The sequence below is a fragment of the Myotis myotis genome, unplaced genomic scaffold (assembly GCF_014108235.1).
Source record: "Myotis myotis isolate mMyoMyo1 unplaced genomic scaffold, mMyoMyo1.p scaffold_m19_p_11, whole genome shotgun sequence".
NCBI lineage: Eukaryota > Metazoa > Chordata > Mammalia > Chiroptera > Vespertilionidae > Myotis > Myotis myotis.
The window spans coordinates 62,935,087-62,959,115 of record NW_023416315.1 but is presented as its reverse complement, the minus strand read 5'-3'; the positions used below and the strand labels follow the sequence as shown (position 1 = coordinate 62,959,115).

At 48.6% G+C, this 24,029-nt stretch overlaps 1 protein-coding gene across 2 annotated transcripts; it reads left to right on the top strand.

Moving 5' to 3' along the window:
* Positions 1-922: 922 nt before the first annotated feature.
* SMO (smoothened, frizzled class receptor) lies at positions 923-23,862 on the top strand. 2 transcript variants are annotated; one of them, XM_036328730.1, is made up of 13 exons: positions 1,731-1,810; positions 13,042-13,269; positions 14,235-14,440; positions 16,157-16,366; positions 16,584-16,756; positions 17,102-17,321; positions 17,418-17,541; positions 19,026-19,118; positions 19,812-19,920; positions 20,688-20,873; positions 21,281-21,429; positions 21,984-22,118; positions 22,362-23,861. In XM_036328730.1, the coding sequence occupies exons 3-13, from the start codon at positions 14,294-14,296 to the stop codon at positions 22,793-22,795; spliced, it is 1,980 nt and encodes a 659-aa protein (XP_036184623.1). In that variant the 5' UTR covers positions 1,731-1,810; positions 13,042-13,269; positions 14,235-14,293; the 3' UTR covers positions 22,796-23,861. The 2 variants fall into 2 exon arrangements, with proteins under 2 accessions (XP_036184622.1, XP_036184623.1); XM_036328729.1 differs by lacking the exon at positions 13,042-13,269 and having other exon boundaries at positions 923-1,810; positions 22,362-23,862.
* Positions 23,863-24,029: the final 167 nt, after the last annotated feature.

Sequence of the window (24,029 nt, the reverse complement as noted above, 5' to 3'; positions counted from 1 at the left end):
GTAGCTGAAGTGCAATTGCTAATTTGCTCATAAATGGCCAACCCTAACAGAACTAGTCCATTTCAGCTAGGCTGAAGGTCAGGGTAGGGAGTAAGACAGGAAAAGCCACCCTAATGTGTTGGCCCATCAGCAACTCAGGAAAGTTGCTCAATGCACGTCCACTCTCCTGGCCGGACCCCTGGCTCCAGGTGTAAATTGAAATCAAGTGCAGTGACTTGCAGAGGCAAAGGAGTGGGGAAAGGCAAAATGAGCAGAGTAAGGGAGGAGAGTGGCGGAAGAAACGCCCTCTGGCAGCGTATGAGCAGCAAGGGCCATCAAGGATGGACTGGCTTCTTTTGGACCCAAAGACAGGCCAAGGCTAGTCGTTGGAAACCACAATTCAGGTTTCACACATTTGTAGCAATAAAGGCTTGACGTCGGCACATTTGGTTTTCAGATACCGGCATCCACAGGTAGCAGCAGTGGGGCAGCTGCCTGAGTGACTCTGAGGTCATTTCTCACGCAGGTCCCGAGCAGGAAGGATTTGGACAAGCGGGAACCCAATACCTGTTTTTTTCCTCCATGGGGCTACAGGACAAGCGGAAAGATGTAACCCAAAGCAGAAAAGATTGGCGCGTCGGGGATGGGGCGTGATGTAGATAGAGGTTTCCGCTGACTCCAGGCATCTCCTGTCTCTCCCACCCTAAACCAGAAGAGTCCATTCCCTGCAGAAGACCTAGTGTCGAACGATCCTCGGGTGAATCCAGGTGCCCGCTGAGTTTCGGCGCAGCTCCGGACACGATTTCCACCTACCTCCAGCCCGGGCGCAAGCTGGGTCAGAGCCCCGGCCCGGGCCCAGCTGCGCGCCCGGGTCCCTGAAGCTGGTGCTCCTCCTCTCTCTCCTCCCCTCCTCTTCCCTCTCTCTGCCAGTCCCTCCCCCAGCCGTGGCGGAGGGGGGGCCGGGCTTGGCTCGTGGAGGCCCGTGCATTCCAGAAAGCCTAGCGAGCTAGAGCAACAAAGGAGCCGGGTAGTCGGCGGGAGGAGTCGGGGGGCTGCGGCGCGCTTCGGCCAAGGTGGCTGCTGGGCCCCGGGCTGGTGCGGGGGCGGCGCCGGGGACCTGGTCCCTCACCCCCGGCCCGCGCCTGGCCTCCATCGCGGGCCCCCGAGGTGGTTTTTAATGGTGGGAGAGGGGATGGGGCTGCAGATTGGGGGCCCTGGGGGCTCCCGGGGCTGAAGACAACTTGGATTGCCAGGGAAAGGGCGAGGGAGCGGTCCATCCCCGCCCGGGCCTCCGCCACCCAACATGGGCCCCCGGTCCCAAAGTTTGCGAAGTTGGGCGCCGAGGGCCCGCGGCGCGCGGAGCATCCGGGGGAGCCCGGCACCGGACTCGCGGGGCGCACAGGTCGCCTGAGTCGCCCCAAGGCTTGCGCGCGTGCCCTGGGGGCTCCGGGGAGCGGGCGGGGGCGCGGGGCTGCTGCTGAGTTGGCGGGTTTGGTCATGGCCGCAGCTCGCCTAGCTCGGGGGTCGGAGCTCTGGCTTCTGGGGCCGCTGCTGTTGCTGCTGCTGCCGGGGGGCCCGGGCCGGGGGACGGCCTTAAGCGGGAACGCGACCGGGCCTGGGCCTCGGAGCGCGGGCGGGGGCGCCAGGAGGAGCGCGGCAGTGACTGGCGCCCCGCCGCTGCTGAGCCACTGCGGCCGCGCTGCCCCCTGCGAGCCGCTGCGCTACAACGTGTGCCTGGGCTCGGCGCTGCCCTACGGGGCCACCTCCACGCTGCTGGCCGGGGACTCGGAATCCCAGGAGGAAGCGCACGGCAAGCTCGTGCTCTGGTCCGGTAAGCGCGCGGGAGCCGAGTCCGGGGAGTGCGGCGCTGGGAAGCCGGGACTCTGGGAAGGAAAAGGCTCCGGCCTGAGCTTTGGAACGGGCGGGACCTGCACCCGAGTGAGTTGGAGGAACAGAGTCTGAAACTTTGGGGCAGACGGAGTGCAGGATGGGACCGTCGGTGATGAGGAAGGAGCGGGTCATAAAGCGCCTGAGCAAAGGATGCCTGGGAACTAGGGGTCGGTCAGGAAGGGGCTCTGAGCCACAGGAAAGGACTTAAAAAAAAAGAAAAGAAAAGAAAAAAAAAAGAGGAGATGCTCCACCTAAGTGCCACTCTGGAAGCGTGGTCCTCAGGGATTCAAGATATTTAGACCTTGGAGAAGAGACCAGGAAATCGAGTTGGAAAGGAAAAAGGGAAGGATGTGGGTAGGCGATCTAGGCAAGGGGGTGGGGAGTGAGAATTGCGTGAAATTTGTGAAGGCTAAGAAACCCCGATGATGAGTAATTAAAAGGCAACCAGAAAGTTCCAGAAATAATGTTTTGGGAGACAGGAAGTCCAGAGAACCCTGGTCTTGTGTTGCTTTCACAGGAGATTGCACAGTTTCCTCACCTGAAAAACGGGGACTCTGGTTTTTGCTGGAAATTGTGAAGGGATGAGACTATTCTAAAGATTATGTGTGTGTTCTTTGGAAGTTTGGTTGCTCAGGCTGGTCAGGGCTGCGGAAGGACACAAGCCTGGGATGTTGAGAGCCCGTGGAAACTTCCATAGTGATCTAAAGTCCCAGAGCCCTCACCTCAGAGTGGGATTATGGTCGGCCTGAAAATCTGCAGACTGAACGCACACAGGTCTTTCCTTAGCAGCGTGGAGTGAATTCTGTCCCCACCTGTCACTCTTCTGAGGCCAGGGCTGGAAGAGTGCTCAGGAAGGTGCTTGTCATCCCTTGTTTCTAGCCAGTGTGATTCAAAACTGACCTTGAAAAAGAAAAGAAAATCAAAAGCCAGGAGCACACCTGGCAGCCTCCTTTTGCTAGACCTCGATGCCCACATCTCCCATCTCCATTCTGCCCTGGGTGCTGCTGGTGATGATCCCGATGAGGGAAGTGTATATAGGTTGCGGGATGTTGGACAAAGCCATATGGATATAGGCCTGGCTTGGTGCAGATGCCAGGTGAGGAACTTGGAGCATGGTGCCCATGGTGGAGCTTCATTGTCTGTGGATATCAGATCAGTATATTGGCAAAAACCATGTGAAATCAGTAAAAATCCATAAATTACCATAATATAAAATCTCTGTAATTCTGCATATACACTACGCCCTCTTTATGGTAATATGTTTGTATAAATGTGTCACAAATAGTAATGTACAGAATGTAAAAAGGGGCATACGTAGAAATTATCATTTTAGTCTTGAAGGTATATAAATGTAAAGCAGAAGACCAAGGAATAAAAAGAAGAACATAAAAGGTATAAACAATATTTCTTTAAGCACTACCTGAAATAAGGCTTGAGTTTAGGAGCCAGCTGGATGGGCAATCCCAATACATCTCTCAGCACTAGAATCTTGCTCACATTATGAGAGGATATTCTGTTTCTCTCTTCTTACGTATTTTGCAAGGGCCGATGGTTGAATTCTCCTAAGTTCCATACATGTGTGATGCTGCCCTTCTGTCGTTACCATCAAATCAAGGAGGAAGGGTATGAACCTCTTTCCAGCCCCTACTCCTGAGAGCAGCTGCTGAGTAGGCAAAAGTGGTTTTGGCAGGAAAGTTTAGGACTTAGAAACATCTGCTGGGTATGCAGGTTCAAACCTCACTAGCTGTGCTTCTGGTGGGGTAGGTTCCTGCAGAGGTGCCAGCACTGAGCCCAGATCCATAGTTCACTCTGAGCTCTTCTCTGTTGCCACCCATCATCCCTCAGCTCAGTCCCATTCCTATGTGTTTTGGTTGCTCTCTTTCTGCTTTGGGTCCTTCTGTGGGATGTTCTATGAAGTAGCGCCAGAAGCAGGTGTTGGTATGAGCTGAGTCATTGGGGGGGGGGGGGGCGGGTAGAGTGAACCTGCACCAAGAGAGAATCAGAGACAGGCCATCAGCTAGGAATTGCAGCTAGTGGCAAGTGATTGGTCCTACCCTGAGTTAGTGGTCTGGACTTGGCATTAGACATGGTCAGTGTCACCTAGCTCTTGGGGGCATTTTTGTGGGTAAAGAATGGAGATGATCTAGGTTGTCTTTCTCTGTAAACTTTTGAAAGTAGAGACTTGTTCTTCACTTTTTTTCTGAAAGCCTGAGCTCTGAGTACACACACCCACCCAGTCATTTATTCATTTAGATATTGGGTGCTTGCTACATCCTGGAGCGGGTCCTGGGGAATATAAAAATGAAGAATGCAGGCATGAACCCTGCTATCAAGGGGAAGACAGACAAATAACCAGGCTTTTGCAATATTTGTGATAAGGTAGGGTGCTGAAGGAACACAAAGGACTTTGCAGAGCAAGAGAAGACCTACCCCCTCTCCCCCAGAAGAACTGACATTTACCCCATGATCTGAGAAGTAAGTAGGAATTACCTGAGCCAAGGATGGGTCAGATAGGAAGGGATAGGAAGAGGAAATAACAGGCACAAAGGTGAAGAGGTGAGAGGGATTGGTACTTTTGAGGAAGTGTAAGAATTTCAGTAGAGCTGGATCAAAGCATGTGAGAGATAGAATTAATAGAGATAAGACCTAGAAAATAAAGCGACTCATCCCCCATATTAAGTTGGTATGTTGTCCTAAAGATAATAAGGAGCAGTTGAAGGCTTTTAAGCAAGGGAGAGATGTAATCATATTTGCAGTTTAGAAAGGCCTTGAGTACCGTGTGAAGAAGCCATGGTTGGAAAAACCTACAGGCTGGTTGCTTGTTTAGAGGATGGTGAAGGAGTCCAGGTGCAAGATGATGTGTCAGGACTGTAACCGGCTGTAGGAAGTAGACAGATCCCAGAGTTTTAGAGCTAGAACCAGTGGGTCCTGCCGATGAGTTGGATGGAGGGCTTGAATGGAAAGTGGTACCTTCCCTTTCACTAAGCCAGGGAATGCTAGGGGAGGAGTAGGTTTAGAAGAAAGCATGGGTTCAGTTTTGGCCATGTGATGGATTAGAGACACTTATTGGACATCTGTGTGGACAGACCAGCAGATCTGCACTAGCAGTTGCTAAAGAGGGGTGGCCTCCATGTGCTTCTTTGGCCCAGACCACTGAGCCTTTGGGAGCATGCCACTGAGTGAGGAAGTTCATTGGCTCAAGTTGGATCCATTTCTAGATTTGAATAGAACTTGGGTCTCTCCTATATCTTTCAACTCTCTGGACTTGGGATTTTTTAGGCACTCAGCACCTTCCCCATTATAGCTTGAAATGCCTCCTCTCAGGCATTCTAGGTTGACCAGACAAACATAATATCCAGGTCATGGTCCACCTTCGGCCAAATCTGGTTTGGCAAATGGGGCAAGAAAGCAGAGATGCCAGAGACTGGCAAGGGAAATAGGTCCCTGAGAACCAGCACGTAGCCTCTTTGACCACTGCTCTGCTCTGTGTGTGCACAGGGGTCTGTGGCGCTGTCATCGGCCAGGGCAGCCAGAAGGAAAGAGCCAGATGAGTTATGAGAGGAGGGATGTTGTTGGTGATGGTGAGTTATTTGCAGGGTCAGATCAGGAAGAATCTCCTTAGAGCTGTTCCCAAACCTGACTGGCTCATGATCAGAATTAGTTTTTAAAGTATATATTTTGGGAAAGTATAAAAATTCGGAACAATTTCCACTTGTTCATGTTTTCAATTTTGGTTCAGGTTTTTAACTTTTTAATTGTGAAATGTATCATATTTACAGAAAGTGCATTAAACATAGAGGTACTAAATAACAGATAATTATAAAGTGCCATCTGAATCAAGAACTAGACCATGGTAGGGGGTGGGGGGTGGGGGGCATGGCGGGGGCAGGCGTGAGAGGTCAATGAGGGGAAAGGGGGACATATCTAATACTTTCAACAATAAAGAATTATATTTAAAAAATAGTAAATAAAAAAGAAAGAAAAACAAAATGTGCAGTTAAATTTCAACTTCAAATAAACAGCAAATACATTTTTATACAAATATGGCCCATGTAATATATGGGATATACTTATACTAAAAATTTATTAATTGCCTAGAGCTGGGGTTGGGGGGGGGGGGAATGAAAGTGACTGCTAATTAGTATAGTGTCTTTTTGGTGCGATGAATGTTTTCTAAAGTTGATTGTGGTGATAGTTGCCCAATTCTATGACTATACTAAAAACCATTGAATTGTATACTTTAAATGGGTGAATTTAATAAATCTACTATATATTAAAATAAATTAAAAAAAAGAACTAGACCATGATGGGGCCCTCAGAAGCTCCCCTTTGTCTTTTCCAATCATATCCCCCTCCCTCCTCTTTTAAAAAAAGAGTTTTTTATTGATTTTTAGAGAGAGAGGAAGGGAGAGAGTGAGACATCTATGTGTAAGTCAAACATTGATTATAGGCCTCCTGCACACCCCCTATCGGGGATCGAGCCCAGAACCCAGGCATGCACCCTGACGGGGAATAAAGCCAGCAGCCCTCCGGTGCACTGGACGACACCCAACCAACTGAGCCACACTTCTGGCCAGGGCGTCCCTTCCTCCTCTTTTAGAAGTAACCACTATCCCGATGTTTTTATAATCATTTCCTTTTTCCTCTATAGTTTTGCCATTTAGCTTTAGAATCCCTAAACAGGATATTTCAATTTCTCATGTTTTTGAATTTTATAAAATGTAATCATGCTGTGTGTATTATATGTCTTGTTTCTTTTGTTCTACATTATTCTGTAAGATTCATGCTATCACAGCTCATTTGCTTCATTGCTGATTAGTATTCCATTGTGGAATATATCCCAGTTTATTTATCCATTTGTTGTTGTTGTTGTTAAACATTTCAGTTGTCCTCAGTTTGGGGCCACTGGGAATACCATTGCTGTGGATGTTCTTTTATGTACGTCGTGGTGCACTTGAGTCAGAATTCTCCAGGAACATACTCAGAGATAATAGGGAATGTATACTTTTAGCTTTACTAGATAAAGCCAAGCAGTTTTTCAAAATGGTTGTTTAAACGCACACTCCCAGTAGCACTGTAGAATAGTCACCGTGGCTCCACATGATTCCTGACCCTTGGTATTGTCCACCTTTAAAATTTTGCCGAACTAGTGGATAAGTTGTGGTATGTGTTTGTGGTTTTAATTTGCATTTCCCTGCTAACTAGTGAGGTTAAGCACCATTTGAAATGTTTACTGGCCATTGGAGTTTTTCTTTTGTGACGTGTCTATCCAAATCTTTGGCCCGTTTTTCTATTGGCCTAGCTGTCATTTTTATAAGATTTGTAGGTCTTCATGGATGAATCCTTTATTAGTTGTATGTATTGAAAATAGCTCCTATTCTGTGGCTTGCCTTTTCATTCTCTGTGTCTTTCATTGAACAGAAATTCTGAACTTTAGGATGGTCATTTATCAAACTTTTTTATGTGTAGTGTTTATTGTGTTATTTATTTATTTATTTATTTATTTATTTATTTTTAGTTAATCCTCATTCGAGGATATTTTTCCATTGATTTTAGAAAGAGTGGATGGGAGAGGGAAAGACAGAGAGAAACATCGATTGGTTACCTCCCACATGTGCCCCAACCAGGGCCGGGGCTTGAGCCTGCAACCAAGGTGTGTGCCTATGATCGGAACTGAACCTGGCACCCCTCAGTCTGCAGGCCAATGCTCTATCCACTGAGTCAGCTAGGGCTATTGTGTCTTATTTTAAAATGTCCTTTCACACCACAAAGTAATGAATTTATTTTCTTATGTTATTTTCTCAAAACTTTATAGATTTTCCTTTCATAATAGGCATATAAATCACCTGGAGTTGATTTTTTTTAGAACTTCAATTTTATACATAGTCTCAATATAATTTGTTAAATACAATATCTCAGCTCTGTCATAAATCAAGTGTTGAAATATATATATATATTTTTTTAAATATATTTTATTGATATTTTACAGAGAGGAAGGGAGAGAGATAGAGAGTTAGAAACATCGATGAGAGAGAAACATCGATCAGCTGCCTCCTGCACATCTCCCACTGGGGATATGCCCACAACCCAGGTACATGCCCTTGACCGGAATCGAACCTGGGACCTTTCAGTCCACAGGCCGACGCTCTATCCACTGAGCCAAACCGGTTTCGGCTTGAAATATATATTTATTTCTGGAATACTTATTCTATTCCGTAGGTTTATTTGTCCATCCCTTGCCAATACCACACCATCTTAATTATCATATGTTTATAGCATGGTTCTTCACTTCTTTGAGTTATGAACCTACTTGGCAATCTGATAAAACTCATGGGCCCCTTTTTCAGTATAATATTTTTAAATTTTAAAGTAAAACACATAGAATTGAAAAGAGCATTTAGGATTATAAAGGAAATGAATTCTATTGAAATATAGTTATCAAATATTTACAAAGTTTGTGATCTAATGTATATGTGCTTCTTTTTTTTTTTTTTTTTTTAATATATTTTATTGATTTTTTACAGAGAGGAAGGGAGAGAGATAGAGAGTTAGAAACATCGATGAGAGAGAATCATCAATCAGCTGCCTCCTGCACACCTCCTACTGGGGATGTGCCCGCAACCCAGGTACATGCCCTTGACCGGAATCGAACCTGGGACCCTTCAGTCCGCAGGCCAACGCTCTATCCACTGAGCCAAACCGGTTTCGGCAATATATGTGCTTCTTTAGTAATACATTATAAGATCTAGTATGGGTTTAATAACCATTATAATATCAAGATGATGATGAGCAGTGACAATATTTTGAGATATCTGCAACAAAAATACAATATCTGATTTCCATTTGTGACAAAGCCACGGGTATTGCTAACAGTACTGTGGTATGTTGTTTACATTTATAATGGAAGGAAATGCTAAATTTCAGTTAGATGTCATTTTCCCCCAACCAAGTTCATGGATCTCTAAAGTATCTCCAAGAATCCTTTGTGAACTCGAGGCTAGGAGCCTCTACTTTATTTATTTATTTTTTAAATATGTTTTTTATTGATTTTTTACAGAGAGGAAGGGAGAGGGATAGAGAGTTAGAAACATTGATGAGAGGGAAACATCGATCAGCTGCCTCCTGCACACTCCCTACTGGGTATGTGCCCACAACCAAGGTACATGCCCTTGACCAGAATCGAACCTGGGACCCTTGAGTCCGCAGGCTGACGCTCTATCCATTGAGCCAAACCAGTTAGGGCAGGAGCCTCTACTTTATAGTACAGCAGTAAGTAATAGAGAGTCTGGACTATTATTGATCCTTTGAGCTTTAATATAATAATATTTGTTGGTGGATTTGAAGAAAAAGCACATCTTTACATTATTGAGTATTATAATAATTTCATTATATGTTTCTCTTTAGATCTTTCATTTTCTCAATATTTTTACAGTTTTTCTGCAGGGAGTTTTTAAATATCATTTGTTAGATTTATTCCTAGATACTTGATAATTTTTACACTATTATAAATGATTCCTTTAACATTTTGTTAAAATGTTAATAAAAATACAATTGATTTTGAATCTAGTAAACTAGCTAAATTTACTTTACACACATAGTTATGTCATTTGTGAATAATGAGTTTCTTTCTCCCTTTTTAAAAAAAAATCCTCACCGGAGGATATTTTTTCAATTGATTTCTAGAGAGAGTGGAAGGGAGGGAGGAGAGAGAAATAGAAGAGAGGGAGGAGGGGGAAGAGAGAAACATCGATGTGAGAGAGGCACATGGATTGGTTTCCTCCTGCATGAGTCCCCACAGGAACTGGGGAACCTACAACTGAGGAATCAAACCCTCAACCCTTCCGTCCATGGGCCCAAGCTCTAACCACTAAGCAACTGGCCAGGGCTGTTTCTTCCTTTTTTAAGCCATATATTTGTTAATGTTTATTGCCTTGCTGCACTGCTTAAGACCTCCAATACGTTGTTAAATAGAAGTGGTAATAGTAGCAGCATCCTTTATCCTTGACTTTTTCTGTGTTCTAAACAGAAAGCTTTTCTACCTTTCACTCTTAAATGTGGTGTTTGGTGTAGTTTTCTTGTAGTTACATTTTATCAGGTTAAGGAAGTTGTCTTCTATTCCTAATTTGCCAGTTATCTTTTTATTATAAATGGATACTGATTTTATCAACTATTTCTGCATCTATTGAGATGATTATGTTTTTTCTTCTTTAATCTATGACTATAGATTCATTGATTAAATTTTCTAATGTTAACCCAACCTTAGAACAGTGGTTTTCAACTTGACTACTCATCACACAAACAAAAAGCATTTTTCAAAGTTTAGATTGTGGGAATGTTATTTTTAATTTCTATGAATGTAGAAAAATGTGTCCCTATTTTTTCTTTTTGTTTCATATTTTGTTAAAATAAAAAATAATACAGATAAAGTTGATGTCCCCTTGCTTCCTGTTATCAATCTCCTTCCCTGCTCTTCTTCGGGAAGCTTCCCTCATCTCAGTAATTTGCATACTTATTTTTTTAAAAAACTTAATTACTTTAAAAAATATGTAGTATATGCACATAGTACAAAACTCAAAAGCAACAAAAGTTAAATCTCTCCACTTGTGTTCTCAGCTACCCTTTTTCCCTTCTCAGAGGCAACCATCAACACTGGCCTTTGTGTGTCCTTCTAGATGTTGCCAGCATATTTCCAAATGTAGGTGTGCCCTCTGTTTATTTCTTCCCACAAACAGTAGTAGCTTGCTCTCTGGGCTGTTCTCCACTCAACTAAGTCCACTTAACAATATCTGTTGGAGATAATTCCATTTCAATGCAAATAGTTCAGCACTGTCCTATTATATTGATATATGATATTTTTTTTAGCTGGTCTCCTAATGAGGGATATACATTCAGGTTGTTTCTACTCTTCTGCTATTACAAACAATGCTGCAGTGAACACTTTTATAAATGATCTTTGTGAACATGTAAAGTGCAATTGCTAGTGTAACGTTTTGATAGATAATGCCAGATAGTCTCTACAAGTATTTACTATTCCTACTAAAAATATACAAAAGTGCCACTTTCTCCCACACTCTTGCCAATACAGCATTTTCAAATATTTTTGTCTTTCTCACTCTAAAGTTAACAATTGTGTACCATTACAGCTGTATTTCACATTTAGAGCATCTCTTTATGTATTTAAAGGCCATTTGTATTTTCTCTGATCTGTTCTGTTTGCCTTTTGCCCCTTTTCTAGAGGCTTACGAATTTCTTACTGATTTGGAAGAGCTTTATGCATATAGGAAAATTAGCTCTTTACCTGTAATATGTATGAAATATTTTCTCAGGATGTTGCTTTTTATAGGATTGTGTTTAAATCTTTTGTTTCATGGCTTCTGGGTTTTGTGCCATACATCAAAAAATCTTCTCCACTCCAAGGTTTCAAAAACCATTTCTCACCTTTTCTTTTAGCACTTTAATTTTTTAAAATAATGTAATTATTAGCCCTGGCCAAGTAGCTCAGTTGGTTAGAGCGTTGTCCTAATACATCAGAGTTGTGGATTCCATTCTCGGTCAGGGCATATATACAAGAATCAACCAATGAATGCATAAATAAGTGGAACAACAAATTGATGTTTCTCTCTCTCCCTTCCTCTCTTTCAAAATCATTAAGTAAAAATTAAATATTTTTAAAAATAATATAATTATGTTGATTCATCAGGCACTTATTTTTTATTTTTTTAAATATATTTTTATTGATTTCAAAGAGGAAGGAAGAGGGGAGAGAGATAGAAACATTAATAATGAGAGAGAATCACTGATTGGCTGCCTCCTGCACGCCCCCCACTGGGGATAGATCCCATAACCCAGTTATGTGCCCTGACCCGGAATTGAACTATGATCTCCTGGTTCATAGGTTGAAGCTCAACCACTGAGCCACGCGGCCGGGCAGGAACTTATTTTTATGTAAGACACAAGGTAAGGGTCCAACTTATTTTTTCCCTAGATGGCTCTTCCATTGTCATTTAAGATTTATGTAATAATCTATCTTTTCCTTGGAAGTTTATTTTTAAAGAATAAAACAATATTTAAAATGAGAAAAACTAAGAACAACAAATTACATACTTTTGAAAGTTGATAATTACCACAAATTCCTGAAAAAAAAAACCCCAGTATTTTATTAACTGCCTGCTGCTTCTCTAGAATACATTTTACTCTAGCGAGCCCCCCCCATTTTAATAAACATATAATAAAATTCACTTTTTCTTTGTTGTGCAGTTCTATGAGTTTAGACAAGCACACAGAGTTGTATAACCGGCCACTACATTCAAAACAGAGAGCAATCCCATTACCCCTATTAGTCCTTCATGCTGCCCCTTTTGTAGGCAAACCCTCCTCCTGCCTAACCCCTGGCGCTCACTGCTGTGTGCTCCACCCACACCCATTCAGTCAATTTCTGAGAGTGGGTTCTCCATCCAGAGTGATAAGGGTTCCCCAAATAATTTTAATTTGAGTCAGGTCTGGGTGCCATTGCCTAAGATTATTGCTTTTTTTTCTTTTTAATTGATGAGAGAGAGAGAGAGAGAGAGAGAGAGAGAGAAACAACACTCACACACATTGACTTGTTCTACTTATTTATGCATTCACTGGTTGACTCTTGTATGTGCCCTGATCAGGGATCAAACCTGCAACCTTGGTGTACCTGGACAATGTTCTAACCAACTGAGCTACCTGGCCAGGATAAAGTCATTGCTTCTTAAGTGGCAGAAACTTGCTCTGTGCCCTGAGATAGGCTGCTTCACAGTGAGAGCAGTGAGTTGTCAGAGGCCTCAGATAGGTAATAATAGCTGACATTTTCCGAGTGCTAAGCAGTTAACTTGCTATCTCATTCTTCACACCGGTTCCACAAGGTAAATGTGTTGTTCCCATTTCACAGATCAGGAAACTGAGGCTTGAGATAAAGTAATTTGCCCAAGATCACACAGCAAGGAAATGGTAGAGTCAAGATTTGGGCCCAGGCAGGCTCGTTGCAGTGTCCATGCTCCTTACCTCTCTACTATATTGCCTCCCCCCAAAAAAGAGCAGTTACCTACCTTCCCCCATGTCCCCCCAGCCCAGCAGTGTGGCCAACACCCATTTGGCCCTCATGTCCTCAAAAGCTTCTCCTAATTCAACTTCTTGTTTGGGAAATAGGTGTTCCTGAAGCGAGGATGATTCAGGAGGGGCGAAGTAGGCAGAATGCTGTGTGAGCCCAGCCACTGGGGCAGCTGTTTCTGTCTTGCTGGCACCTCCTTACCTCTCTCTGCTCTGGACACAGCCTCCTCTGTTTCTCTGCACCTGATTTCCTGTTTCCTCTTCTGACCCGGCTCCCCTGACTACCTCTTCTTAGCTCCTACCTGTTCTCTGTCTCACCTCAGCTTGGTAAGAAGACCCGGGGTCCTGGGATCTTGGCAAGGGAAACCATTTCCAGTTCTGAAGCACGGGCCTTGGGGGGAATGTAGCGGGGGGGGGGGCATCCCACCACTCCCCTTCCCACTGGAAGAGGCCCTGAAGCAGGTTTTTAAACTGCCCCTGAAAAGGTAAAGTGTAAACCAATGTGGGTTCTCAGCCAGAGGTGTTGCACTCCCTAGCAGGGCATTTGGAAATGGAGGCTGTTTTAGAAAACTTTAATTGAATGATAATGTACATATAGAAAAGTGCACAGATCATAAACTTAATATCCACAAGGTGCATACACCCAGCAACCCAGTACCAGATCAAGGCATAGAGCATGCGTAGCATCCCAGAAAGGTCCTCTTCAGGTTCTCTTCTAGTCACCACCCCTGGAATGGGGCTTGGTGGGGAGCAGTTTTTGGTTGTCACAATGACTCAGGGGTTCTATGGGCATTTAATTTAATTTATTTTATTTTTTGTTAATCCTCACCTGAGGCTATTTTTTCCATTGGATTTTAGAGAGAGTGGAAGAGGGGGGGCTGGAGAAAGAGAACATCGATTGGTTGCCTCCCGCACGGGCTCCAGGGCCAGGGATGGAGCCTGCAAATGAGGTACATGCCCTTGACCCGGAATCAAACCCTCGCCGCTTCAGTCGGTGGGCCGATGCTCTAACCACAGAGCCAACCCAGCTAGGGCCTATTGGCATTTAGTGGACAGGGTCCTGCGATGCTAAATGTCCTGCAATGCATGGGACAGTCCTGCAGCACAAAGAATCGTCCTGCCCAAATGCCCTGTGGAGAAACACCTTGCCCCACAGCTCTGAGCAATAATGGCCTGTGTTGAGGCAAAGAGAGATGCCTTAGGCCTGGGAGACAGGGGGTGCTGCTGTGTTTGTGGGTATGGATGAGGAGGGGTCTTCATTGCAATGTGTCTGCACTGTCTTCACCCTGCAGGCCTCCGGAACGCCCCCCGTTGCTGGGCAGTGATCCAGCCCCTGCTGTGTGCTGTGTACATGCCCAAGTGTGAGAACGACCGGGTGGAGCTGCCCAGCCGCACCCTCTGCCAGGCCACTCGAGGCCCCTGTGCCATCGTGGAGAGAGAGCGGGGCTGGCCTGACTTCCTGCGCTGCACCCCTGACCACTTCCCTGAGGGCTGCCCGGTGAGTGCCCTGTGGGGTGAGGTCCATGCTCTCAGAGCTGGTCAGGACCAGGCATAGGGCAGAGCCTGGCAGGAGGGGAAATAGGAGCCCAGAGCCTTCTCCCTGGGTCACCCTAAGCCTGCAGCCTTGGTGTCAACAGGCCAAAACCCCAAACTAAAGTTTGTTGGCTGGGCCCATCCACCAGGGATTATCCTTTATTTACTTATTCATTAAGTATTATTTTATATTATTTTATCCTCACCCAAGGAGTGAGGATATTTTTCACAGTGATTTTAGAGAGAGTGGAAGGGGGGGATGTAGGGCGGGGGGGCAGGGAGGGAGGGAGGGAGAGAGAGAAAAAAACAGAAACATCTATGTGAGAGAGATACATTGATTGGTTGTCTCCCACACTTGCCTTAACGAGGGGCAGGGGCTGGATTGGACCTGCAATCCAGGTATTGGACCAGCAATCCAGGTATGTGCTCTTGACCAGGAATCAAACCCATGACCCTCCAGTGCGCAGGCCAATGCTCTAACCATTGAGCATGCGGCCAGGGCAATCCCCCTTTTTTATTTTAATAAAAGATAACTGTTCAACAAATATTTTTTGAGCACAAGCTCTGTCAGGTATTAGGGAGTTACAGGAGTCACATGGAGTCAAGGCACATGTAAAACAGCAGGAAACCCCAAGACAGGATGTGCTCCAGTTCTGGTTAGTAAAGGAGAGCTCATAAGTGATAATAATAATAATAATAATAATAATAATCCTATATAATAAAAGCCTAATATGCTAAGTGTCTGACCATTCGTTTGACCAGTTGCTATGACATGCACTGACCACCAGGTGGCAGACACTCCAACCAGTAGGTTAGCTTGCTGTTGGGGTCCGGCCAATCAGGACTGGGCAAGATGGGTGGACACACCCTGGAGCCCTCCTGCAGTCCCTCCTATCGTGCACTGGTGGGGTCCCTCAGCTTGGCCTGTGCCCTCTCACAATCTGGGACCCCTTGGGGGATGTTGGAGAGCCGGTTTCAGCCCTATCCCCACAGGCCAGGCTGAGGTACCCCACCGGTGCACAAATCTGTGCACTGGTCCTCTAGTGATAATAATGGGTAATAACACTACTTGTTATTATTTCCTACCTGCCAAATACTATTATAGCACTTTACATTTAGTTATTCATTTACCCCTTAAGCCCCACCACGAAGTAGGTGTGTGTGTTACATGCTGCTGAGTCAGCTCTGACTTACGGCGACCCTAGGACTGTGTCCGCTCCTGGAGACTCATGCCTATGGCTTCTTTTATGGAGTCCATCTACCTCATTCTTGGTCTTCCCTTTCCCTGCTGCCTTCTGTTTCCCCAGCATTAATGTCTTTTCCAAAGACCCTGCCTTCTCATGATGTGCCCGAAGTAGGACAGCTTCCATTTTGTCCTTTTTGACTCCAGTGATGTTTCAGGCTTAATTTGTCTAGGACCCACTTGTTCATCTTTCTGGTGGTCCAGGGTGTCCATAGAGCTCCCCCGAACACCGTATTCCAAAGAGTCCATTTTTTCTGCTGTCTTATAGATAGGGAAACTGAGGTAACAGAAAAGTCAAGTCATATGCCACGGGTTGTCTGCAGCGTCTGTGCCCTCAGCCATTCTGCGGTGCCACCCCTGTGCCCCTGGTGGAACCAAAGGTTGCCGCTGAGCCTCCTGCTCCCTTGTGCACTGTCTTCTCTCCTTCCCTTGTGCCAGAATGAGGTGCAGAACATCAAGTTCAACAGTTCAGGCCAGTGTGAGGCTCCTTTGGTTCGGACCGACAACCCCAAGAGCTGGTACGAGGACGTGGAGGGCTGCGGGATCCAGTGCCAGAACCCGCTCTTTACGGAGGCGGAGCACCAGGACATGCACAGCTACATCGCGGCCTTCGGTGCCGTCACGGGCCTCTGCACCTTCTTCACCCTGGTCAGCTGGGGACAGGCCTGCATGTGGAGGGGTCCGGGGAAGCGGGTGTCCTGAGCGCTCAGCTCGTGAAGTGGGAAGGGAGCGGGATTGTCGGTGAGAGAGGCTGGGCTCGGGGGTAAAGAGGGAGGTGGGGAGAGGACGACTTGGCGGGGGGCCCCCAGGGAAGGGTCATAAGGGTGTCTGCAGCAGCAGAGTGACCCCAGCCTCTCTCTTCCAGGCCACTTTCGTGGCTGACTGGCGGAATTCGAATCGCTACCCTGCGGTTATTCTCTTCTACGTCAATGCGTGTTTCTTCGTGGGCAGCATTGGCTGGCTGGCCCAGTTCATGGACGGTGCCCGCCGGGAGATTGTCTGCCGGGCAGATGGCACCATGAGGCTTGGGGAGCCCACGTAGGTGACTTGGGGACCCAGAGGTGAGGGGAGGAAGGCTGAAATGTGTGTTTACCACAGAAGGGACAGGCTGGGCTTGACGCTGAGATTTCAGGGTGGGGTTCAGCTCTGCCTTGTTGCATCCAAGGTCTCCAGCATTAGGGCCTCGGTGTCCGTCCGAGGACCTGGACTGTTTGCATCTGTTCAAAGGGGCCTCTTGTGTGTCTCTTCAAATCTGACTGGGTCCTGTCTCCAAGCCCCGACTCCTAGGGAACCTCCAGCCCTTAGAGCCAAGGGTCTGGAGACAGGGTGAAGAGAGGGAGTGCAGAATGGCCTCCCCAAGTGACACCCCACATGTGTGCATAGCTCCAACGAGACCCTGTCCTGCGTCATCATCTTTGTCATTGTGTACTACGCCCTGATGGCTGGCGTCGTCTGGTTTGTGGTCCTTACCTATGCCTGGCACACCTCCTTCAAAGCCCTGGGCACCACCTACCAGCCTCTCTCTGGCAAGACCTCCTACTTCCACCTGATCACGTGGTCACTCCCTTTTGTCCTCACTGTGGCTATCCTCGCTGTGGCCCAGGTACAGAAACTGGTAGGGGGCTGGGGTCCCGAGTGGGGTGGACTTGGCTGAGGGGCCAGTGACCGAATTTGCCCCTCCCACCCCTTCCTGCTGTAGGTGGATGGGGACTCGGTGAGCGGCATCTGTTTTGTGGGCTACAAGAACTACCGATACCGTGCCGGCTTCGTGCTGGCCCCCATTGGCCTGGTGCTCATCGTGGGAGGTTACTTCCTCATCCGAGGTGAGTGAGGACCAGACCAGGACTCCGGCAGCTAGCACGCTGAGCACCAGCGTTGTGAAAGCAGGAGCTCGACGCAGCCAGCTCTGCTGCCTTCACGGCGGGACCTCAGCCGGGTCGCACTGGGTGTTGGTGCTAAGTGGAAGGTGCCCCCTCTAGGCAGACACAGTACCTTCCTTGGGCACTTGGTGTGGGACAACACCTTTGTGTTGGCCGGAAAAGTGCACCCCTTTCTCACGGCTTGTTGAGAGGAGCCTGGGCTGGTTCCAACCTCTCCGCAGCTCTTGGCCAGCTGCGCTTATGTGGTGGGTAACCTACCCTGTCCACGTGAGCCAATTTGGGGCCTTCAGTCTAGTGCGCTCACTCTGAAGTTATATATATGCTCAATGTTTTGGAGTTGGCTTCTCATCTCCCTCCTGCCCACAACACACACTCGCAGTTTTCACAACATGCACAGATTCTCTGTTCCCTAATTTCCCTGTCTCAATCTGCCACCTCCACCATAAGCCTTCCTGTCTTCTTAGCTCATTTTTGTTGCCTGTTTTTTGTTGCTGTTGTTTCTTTTGGTAAGTTTCCATTTCCTCCCTCTGCAGAAGGTCAGCCTTCTGTGCAGCCCACCTCTTGTCCCTCTTTTTGGCTGGGTCCGGGCCTCTGGTTTATGTTTGGTGTCTCTGCTGTCCTGTTTGGTAGCCACTTGCCACATGTGCTGAAACTAGTCCAAATGGAGACATGTCATATGTGTAAAATACACACTGCATTTTCAAAGACATAGCACACTCATTAATAAGTTGTAATATGTTGAAATGATAATATAATGAACAGTGGTATACTTTTTATAAAATATATTGAAATCATTTTCACCTGTGTCCTTTTACTCTTTTAATGTGGCTTCTGGAAAATTTGAGATTATATTTCTATTGGACAGCACTGTTCTCAAGTCTCTTTTTATGCCTTTTCCAGCAGAACAGCTTTTTTTTTTTTTAATATGTTTTTATTGATTTCAGAGAGGAAGGGAGAGGGAGAGAGAAACATCGATGATGAGAGAGAATCGATGGTCAGCTGGTCAGCTGCCTCCTGCATGCCCCCTCCTGGAGGTTGAGCCTGGGCATATGCCCTTGACCAGAATTGAACCCAGGACCCTTGAGTCCGCAGGCTGACGCTCCGTCCACTGAGCCAAATCAGCTGGGGCTCCAGCAGAACAGCTTTGACCTGACTGCCTTCCTTAGGGATGGGCAGGCCAGACACAAGGTGGTTTCTTTCTCTTCTCTACTGTCCGTCTGTGCTCTGCCCCCGTCTGTCACATACAAAACACATCGCCACCATCTGTGCTCCATTTCTCCGGTGTCTCCAGTTCCCCAAGCTTGACACCAGCACAGAAGTAATTAGACCCGGACTCCAGCGCCATGGGAGCCTCCCCTGCCACACGCCCCTCTCTCCCAGGAGAGTGGCCTCGCCCCACTAATATATGAGGTGTCCCTTCTGTCCAGGAGTTATGACTCTGTTCTCCATCAAGAGCAACCACCCTGGGCTACTGAGCGAGAAGGCTGCCAGCAAGATCAATGAGACCATGCTGCGCCTAGGTGAGAGGGTCCCCTGGGCCCTTGGCCTGAGGAGCTATCCAGCCCAACACTGCACCCTCCTGGGGCTGTGGGACCTACAGGATAGGGCCATGGTCGGCAAACTGCGGCTCGCGAGCCACATGCGACTCTCTGGCCCCTTGAGTGTGGCTCTTCCTAAGCCTTAGGCGTACCCTAATTAAGTTAATAACAATATACCTACCTATATAGTTTAAGTTTAAAACATTTGGTTCTCAAAAGAAATTTCAGTCGTACTGTTGATATTTGGCTCTGTTGACTAATGAGTTTGCCGACCACTGGGATAGGGTCTTGGAGGATGTAGTAAGTCAGTGGCACAAGGAGCAGCCCTGGGGCAAGACAAGGCTGGTGTGTGTGTGTGTGTGTGTGTGTGTGTGTGTGTGTGTGTGTGTGTTGGTAGCAGCTCAAAAGAAGGGGACCTTCTTAGGTGGAAGAATTCAAGTTCATGCCAAGTCTGCTTCCTCATGTCTACTTCCCTCCCACTGGGCCTCCCACAGTTGCCTCAGGTGCCCTTCATGCCTTATTTTGGAGACTTCTGTTCTTGAACTGAGCCTAGCATGATGAGTTCACCCCAGACTCAGCTGTCTTTCAGGCCCCAGTGGGTCGAACACCCTCCTCCCCACTGCTGCTCCCACACCTGGGATTGATAATACTCTGCCCACCCCTGGCCCTCCACAGGCATTTTTGGCTTCCTGGCCTTTGGCTTTGTGCTCATCACCTTCAGCTGCCACTTCTACGATTTCTTCAACCAGGCCGAGTGGGAGCGCAGCTTCCGGGACTACGTGCTGTGAGTGCAGGACTGGGGCTTGGGGACTTGGAGGCAGCTGGAGTCAGGACGGCAGGGGCAGCCTTCCTGTGCTGTCCAGCAGGGGTCTGCCCATCTTGTTCTGGGCACCCGAGATGTCAGTTGCTCTGTAACTTGCCAACATAGCAAACAGCCCTCAAGTTCCTGCTCAACTCTGCATCCCCATGGCGGTCTGGCTGGTGGTGCATTTGTAACTGCTCAGAAGCCCTCTCAAGTTTTGGCTTCTCTGACCGACTCTGTTGGCCACAGAAGTTGCTGTCTCCAATTCTCATGTACTCTTTTACACAACTTATTGGAGAGCCCTGCACAGAAGTAGTTACCTTTATGATAAGTTAACAGCCTGTTAAGGCCTGCTAATTAGCCTGTGCTTTTTGTGTCACAATGAGGACGAATCTGAGAGATTAAGGCATCTCGGCTGTTGAAAGAAATGCAGCAACTACTGACACGAGGAACAGCAGTTAAAACGCCCATTAAAATGAATGCCAGTCCACATGGACTGCTTCAGACTCCTTCGAGGCTGCAGCTTGCAGTTTGGGAAGCTCTAAACTACACCCATGCCTGGGTCTCTACCCCAGAGACTTGATTTAATTGTCTGGGGTGTGGCCCAGACATCAGTAGTTATTAAAAGCTCCCGGGGGACTCTAATGAGCACCCAGGGTTGTGAATCAGTGCTGTGGGGCTTAGTGATTGTCTGGGTACCCACCCAGGAGACCCAGAAAATCTCACCTGTCTACCACCCCTCACCACAGGTGCCAGGCCAATGTAACCATCGGGCTGCCCACCAAGAAGCCCATCCCTGACTGTGAAATCAAGAATCGCCCTAGCCTCTTGGTGGAGAAGATCAACCTGTTTGCCATGTTTGGAACCGGCATTGCCATGAGCACGTGGGTCTGGACCAAGGCCACGCTGCTTATCTGGAGACGCACCTGGTGCAGGTGGGGTCAGCAGCCAGCCCCATCTTAGTCGCTCATCCTAGGTTTCCCATGTCTCCCAGGGTAGCCTTGGGCAGGTGTGATTTCTAAGGGTCTATGGGAGCGCCTAAAGCTGACTTCTCTGTGGCTCACCACTGCCCCCTGGTGACACCCCCTGTCCTTGGGAGCACCAGCTGGGTGTGAGCCCACGGCCAGCATCGTTTAAAAGTGCAGTGATTTGAGAACTGGGCACACCTGAGTCCTGCATTCTAGGCCTCCTTCTTTGCAGAGTAGACCTCTACTCCTCAGAGTCCTTGAGGAACCTGAGCCCCTCTGGAGGCTCCTGCCCTAGAGGGGATGGATTTGCTGTCTCAGGATTTGACGGGAAGTGGCTGCTCCGCATTCCCTCCCCCGCCCCCTGCTGCTCTCAGGTTGACGGGACAGAGTGATGATGAGCCCAAACGCATCAAGAAGAGCAAGATGATCGCCAAGGCCTTCTCCAAGCGGCGCGAGCTGCTGCAGAACCCAGGCCAGGAGCTCTCCTTCAGCATGCACACCGTCTCCCACGATGGGCCTGTGGGTGAGCTTTGGCCCCTTTCCTCCCCTGGAGCCACTTAACACCCGCCACGCCCGGGCCCCATTCCCTCCCAGGCTGGTGTGGGCATGTGGACTGTTTGGAAGGAATACAGTGCTCCCTCCTCTCCGCAGAGCCCTTCCTTTCCAGTACCCTGCCCATCCCCAGCAGCTCTCTCTCTCTGCTTCTGTCCTGGGTTCAATAGTTGGTTTTGGTTTTGGTTCCCAGAGGACTCATCTCCCTTCCCCTTCTCCGGTCTTCCCCAGCTGTTCCCCCTGGGCTAGAGTATGTCAGGCCTTCAGGAACTGGATTTCTGGCCTTTAGTGAGGCCCCACTTTTGCTCTGGGTGCCCAAGATGCCAGCTGCTCTGTAACTTGGGAATGGGTGGGGATCACTGTGATCACCAGGGTGGGTTTTCTGTGCGAGGTGGAGTGGGAGCCATCGGCTGGGGCGGGGCGGGGGGGGGGGGGGGGAGGTGAATGGTGCTGAATAAAGGAGAAGTGGTTGACTGCAAGGGAGGGGCAATCATGATTCCTTATCCTTTCCTTCCATCCCCACAGCGGGTTTGGCCTTTGACCTCAATGAGCCCTCCGCTGACGTGTCCTCTGCCTGGGCCCAGCATGTCACCAAGATGGTGGCTCGGAGAGGAGCCATACTGCCCCAGGATGTGTCTGTCACCCCTGTGGCAACTCCAGGTATAGGATTCAGGTCTCTGTAGGAAGGCGGGGGACATTGAGGCTGGGGGTTACTGGGGCTGTGGTATCAGGGTCTGCCAGAAGGTGTGGGGAAGGGAAGGCTGTGGAAGAACTAAAGTGTGAGGCTGAGGCCCTAGAGGCCTACAGTTGTGGATCCCAGACCTCAGAGTGGGGATCCAAGGAGAGAAGGGTGATGTGGACAGAGTCAGGGTCCCAGGCTCATGTTCTCTCTCCCGTCATCAGTGCCCCCAGAGGAAAAAGCCAATCTGTGGCTGGTTGAGGCAGAAATCTCCCCAGAGCTGGAGAAGCGCCTGGGCCGGAAGAAGAAGCGGAGGAAGAGGAAGAAGGAGGTGTGTCCGCTGGTGCCACCCCCTGAGCTTCACCACCCCGCCCCTGCGTCTGCCTCCAGCGCTGTTCCTCGACTGCCCCAGCTGCCCCGGCAGAAATGCCTGGTGGCCGCCAGCGCCTGGGGAGCTGGAGAATCCTGCCGACAGAGAGCCTGGACCCTGGTCTCCAACCCCTTCTGCCCAGAGCCCAGTCCTCTGCAGGATCCTTTTCTGCCCGGTCCCCCAGCCCCCACGGCCTGGGCACAGGGCCGCCGGCAGGGACTAGGGCCCATTCACTCCCGTACCAACCTGATGGAGGCAGAGCTCATGGATGCAGACTCCGACTTCTAAGCCAGGAGAGCAGGACCTGGGACAGCAAATAGGAACAGATAGTGTTCTGAGGCTCTTCTTCCTCCCTGAGGTGCTTCCCCAGGATCTCGTCTTCCAGAGAACCCGAGGCCCAGTGCCCTCCCAGGAGGTTCTGTGTCTGGCTTATGGCGGAACTGTGGGCAAGAGCCTTGAAAATCCATGGGTGGGCCTCACCCAGAAAACAGCCCTGAGCTTCAGGGCCCTTGTTTCTGCCCCACCAGGTGGAGTCTGGCTGGTAGCCCCAGTCTGCAACAATACGGGGTGCACAGAGTTTCTGGTGAGGCAGCAATGGTGAGGGTAGGAGTGGCAGTACCCGGAATGGGCTGTGGTGGCCAGGGAGACAGCCAAACCTATGTCTGGCAGATGAGGGCTGGCTGCCCTTTCCTGTAATAATGGGTACCAGGAAAGGGCACCCTCAGACCAAAATTGTTTATTACATCATTAGCCCTTTGTCTAAGTGGGAACAGGGCTCCTTTCTCCCTCTTCCAGGTGGTTGTGGGGCGAGGAGTACCTACTCCTGTAGGGGCTACAACCTCTCTTTACAGATGTCCGGCTGGCCCCACCCCAGGCCAGTAGCCCCGCCCATGTTCTCCTGCACCCTCCTTTCCTTTCCCATTTCCGTTCAACCAGGCCAACCTCTTCCTGTTCCCTGTTTGTTGATTAGGACCCAGAACTGCAGCCCCACCTCCCACCCCCCACTCGCATTGCTGGACTCCATCTCCAAGAAAGAGATGGGTTCAGCTATAGAGGCAGCGAGTGGTGGGGAGTCCCTGGGTCTCCGAGACACATTGTCTCTCCGTGTCCATCCAGTGAGGGATGGATCCTCTGCCTTGAGGGGCTACGCTGGGAAGCTGCTGGAGCGTCAGGCAGGCAGGACAGCTTCCTTCAGCTCCCACGACTGGTGGGCAAAGAGATTTCCGACCTCTTACGGCCTCCTGCGTGTCTCCGAGGCCCCAGTGTCAAGAACCAGGCAGCAGGAGGTTTCAGGAGCTGGCTGGGTTCCAGGTCGGGGATCGGGGATAGGGGTGGGGAGAAGAAAGATAAACAGTAAATAAAAGTTTTTTGTATAAATTCCTGGTGTGCTTCTTTTCCATAGGCCCCGGTCTCCACCCACTGTTTATCTGGTCCTGATCTCGTTGGTGTTCCATTCCTTCCTCGGGCTATTCTGAAAGGCCAAGAGCTTGGTGCTAATGAGGTCATGACTGACAGAAGTACT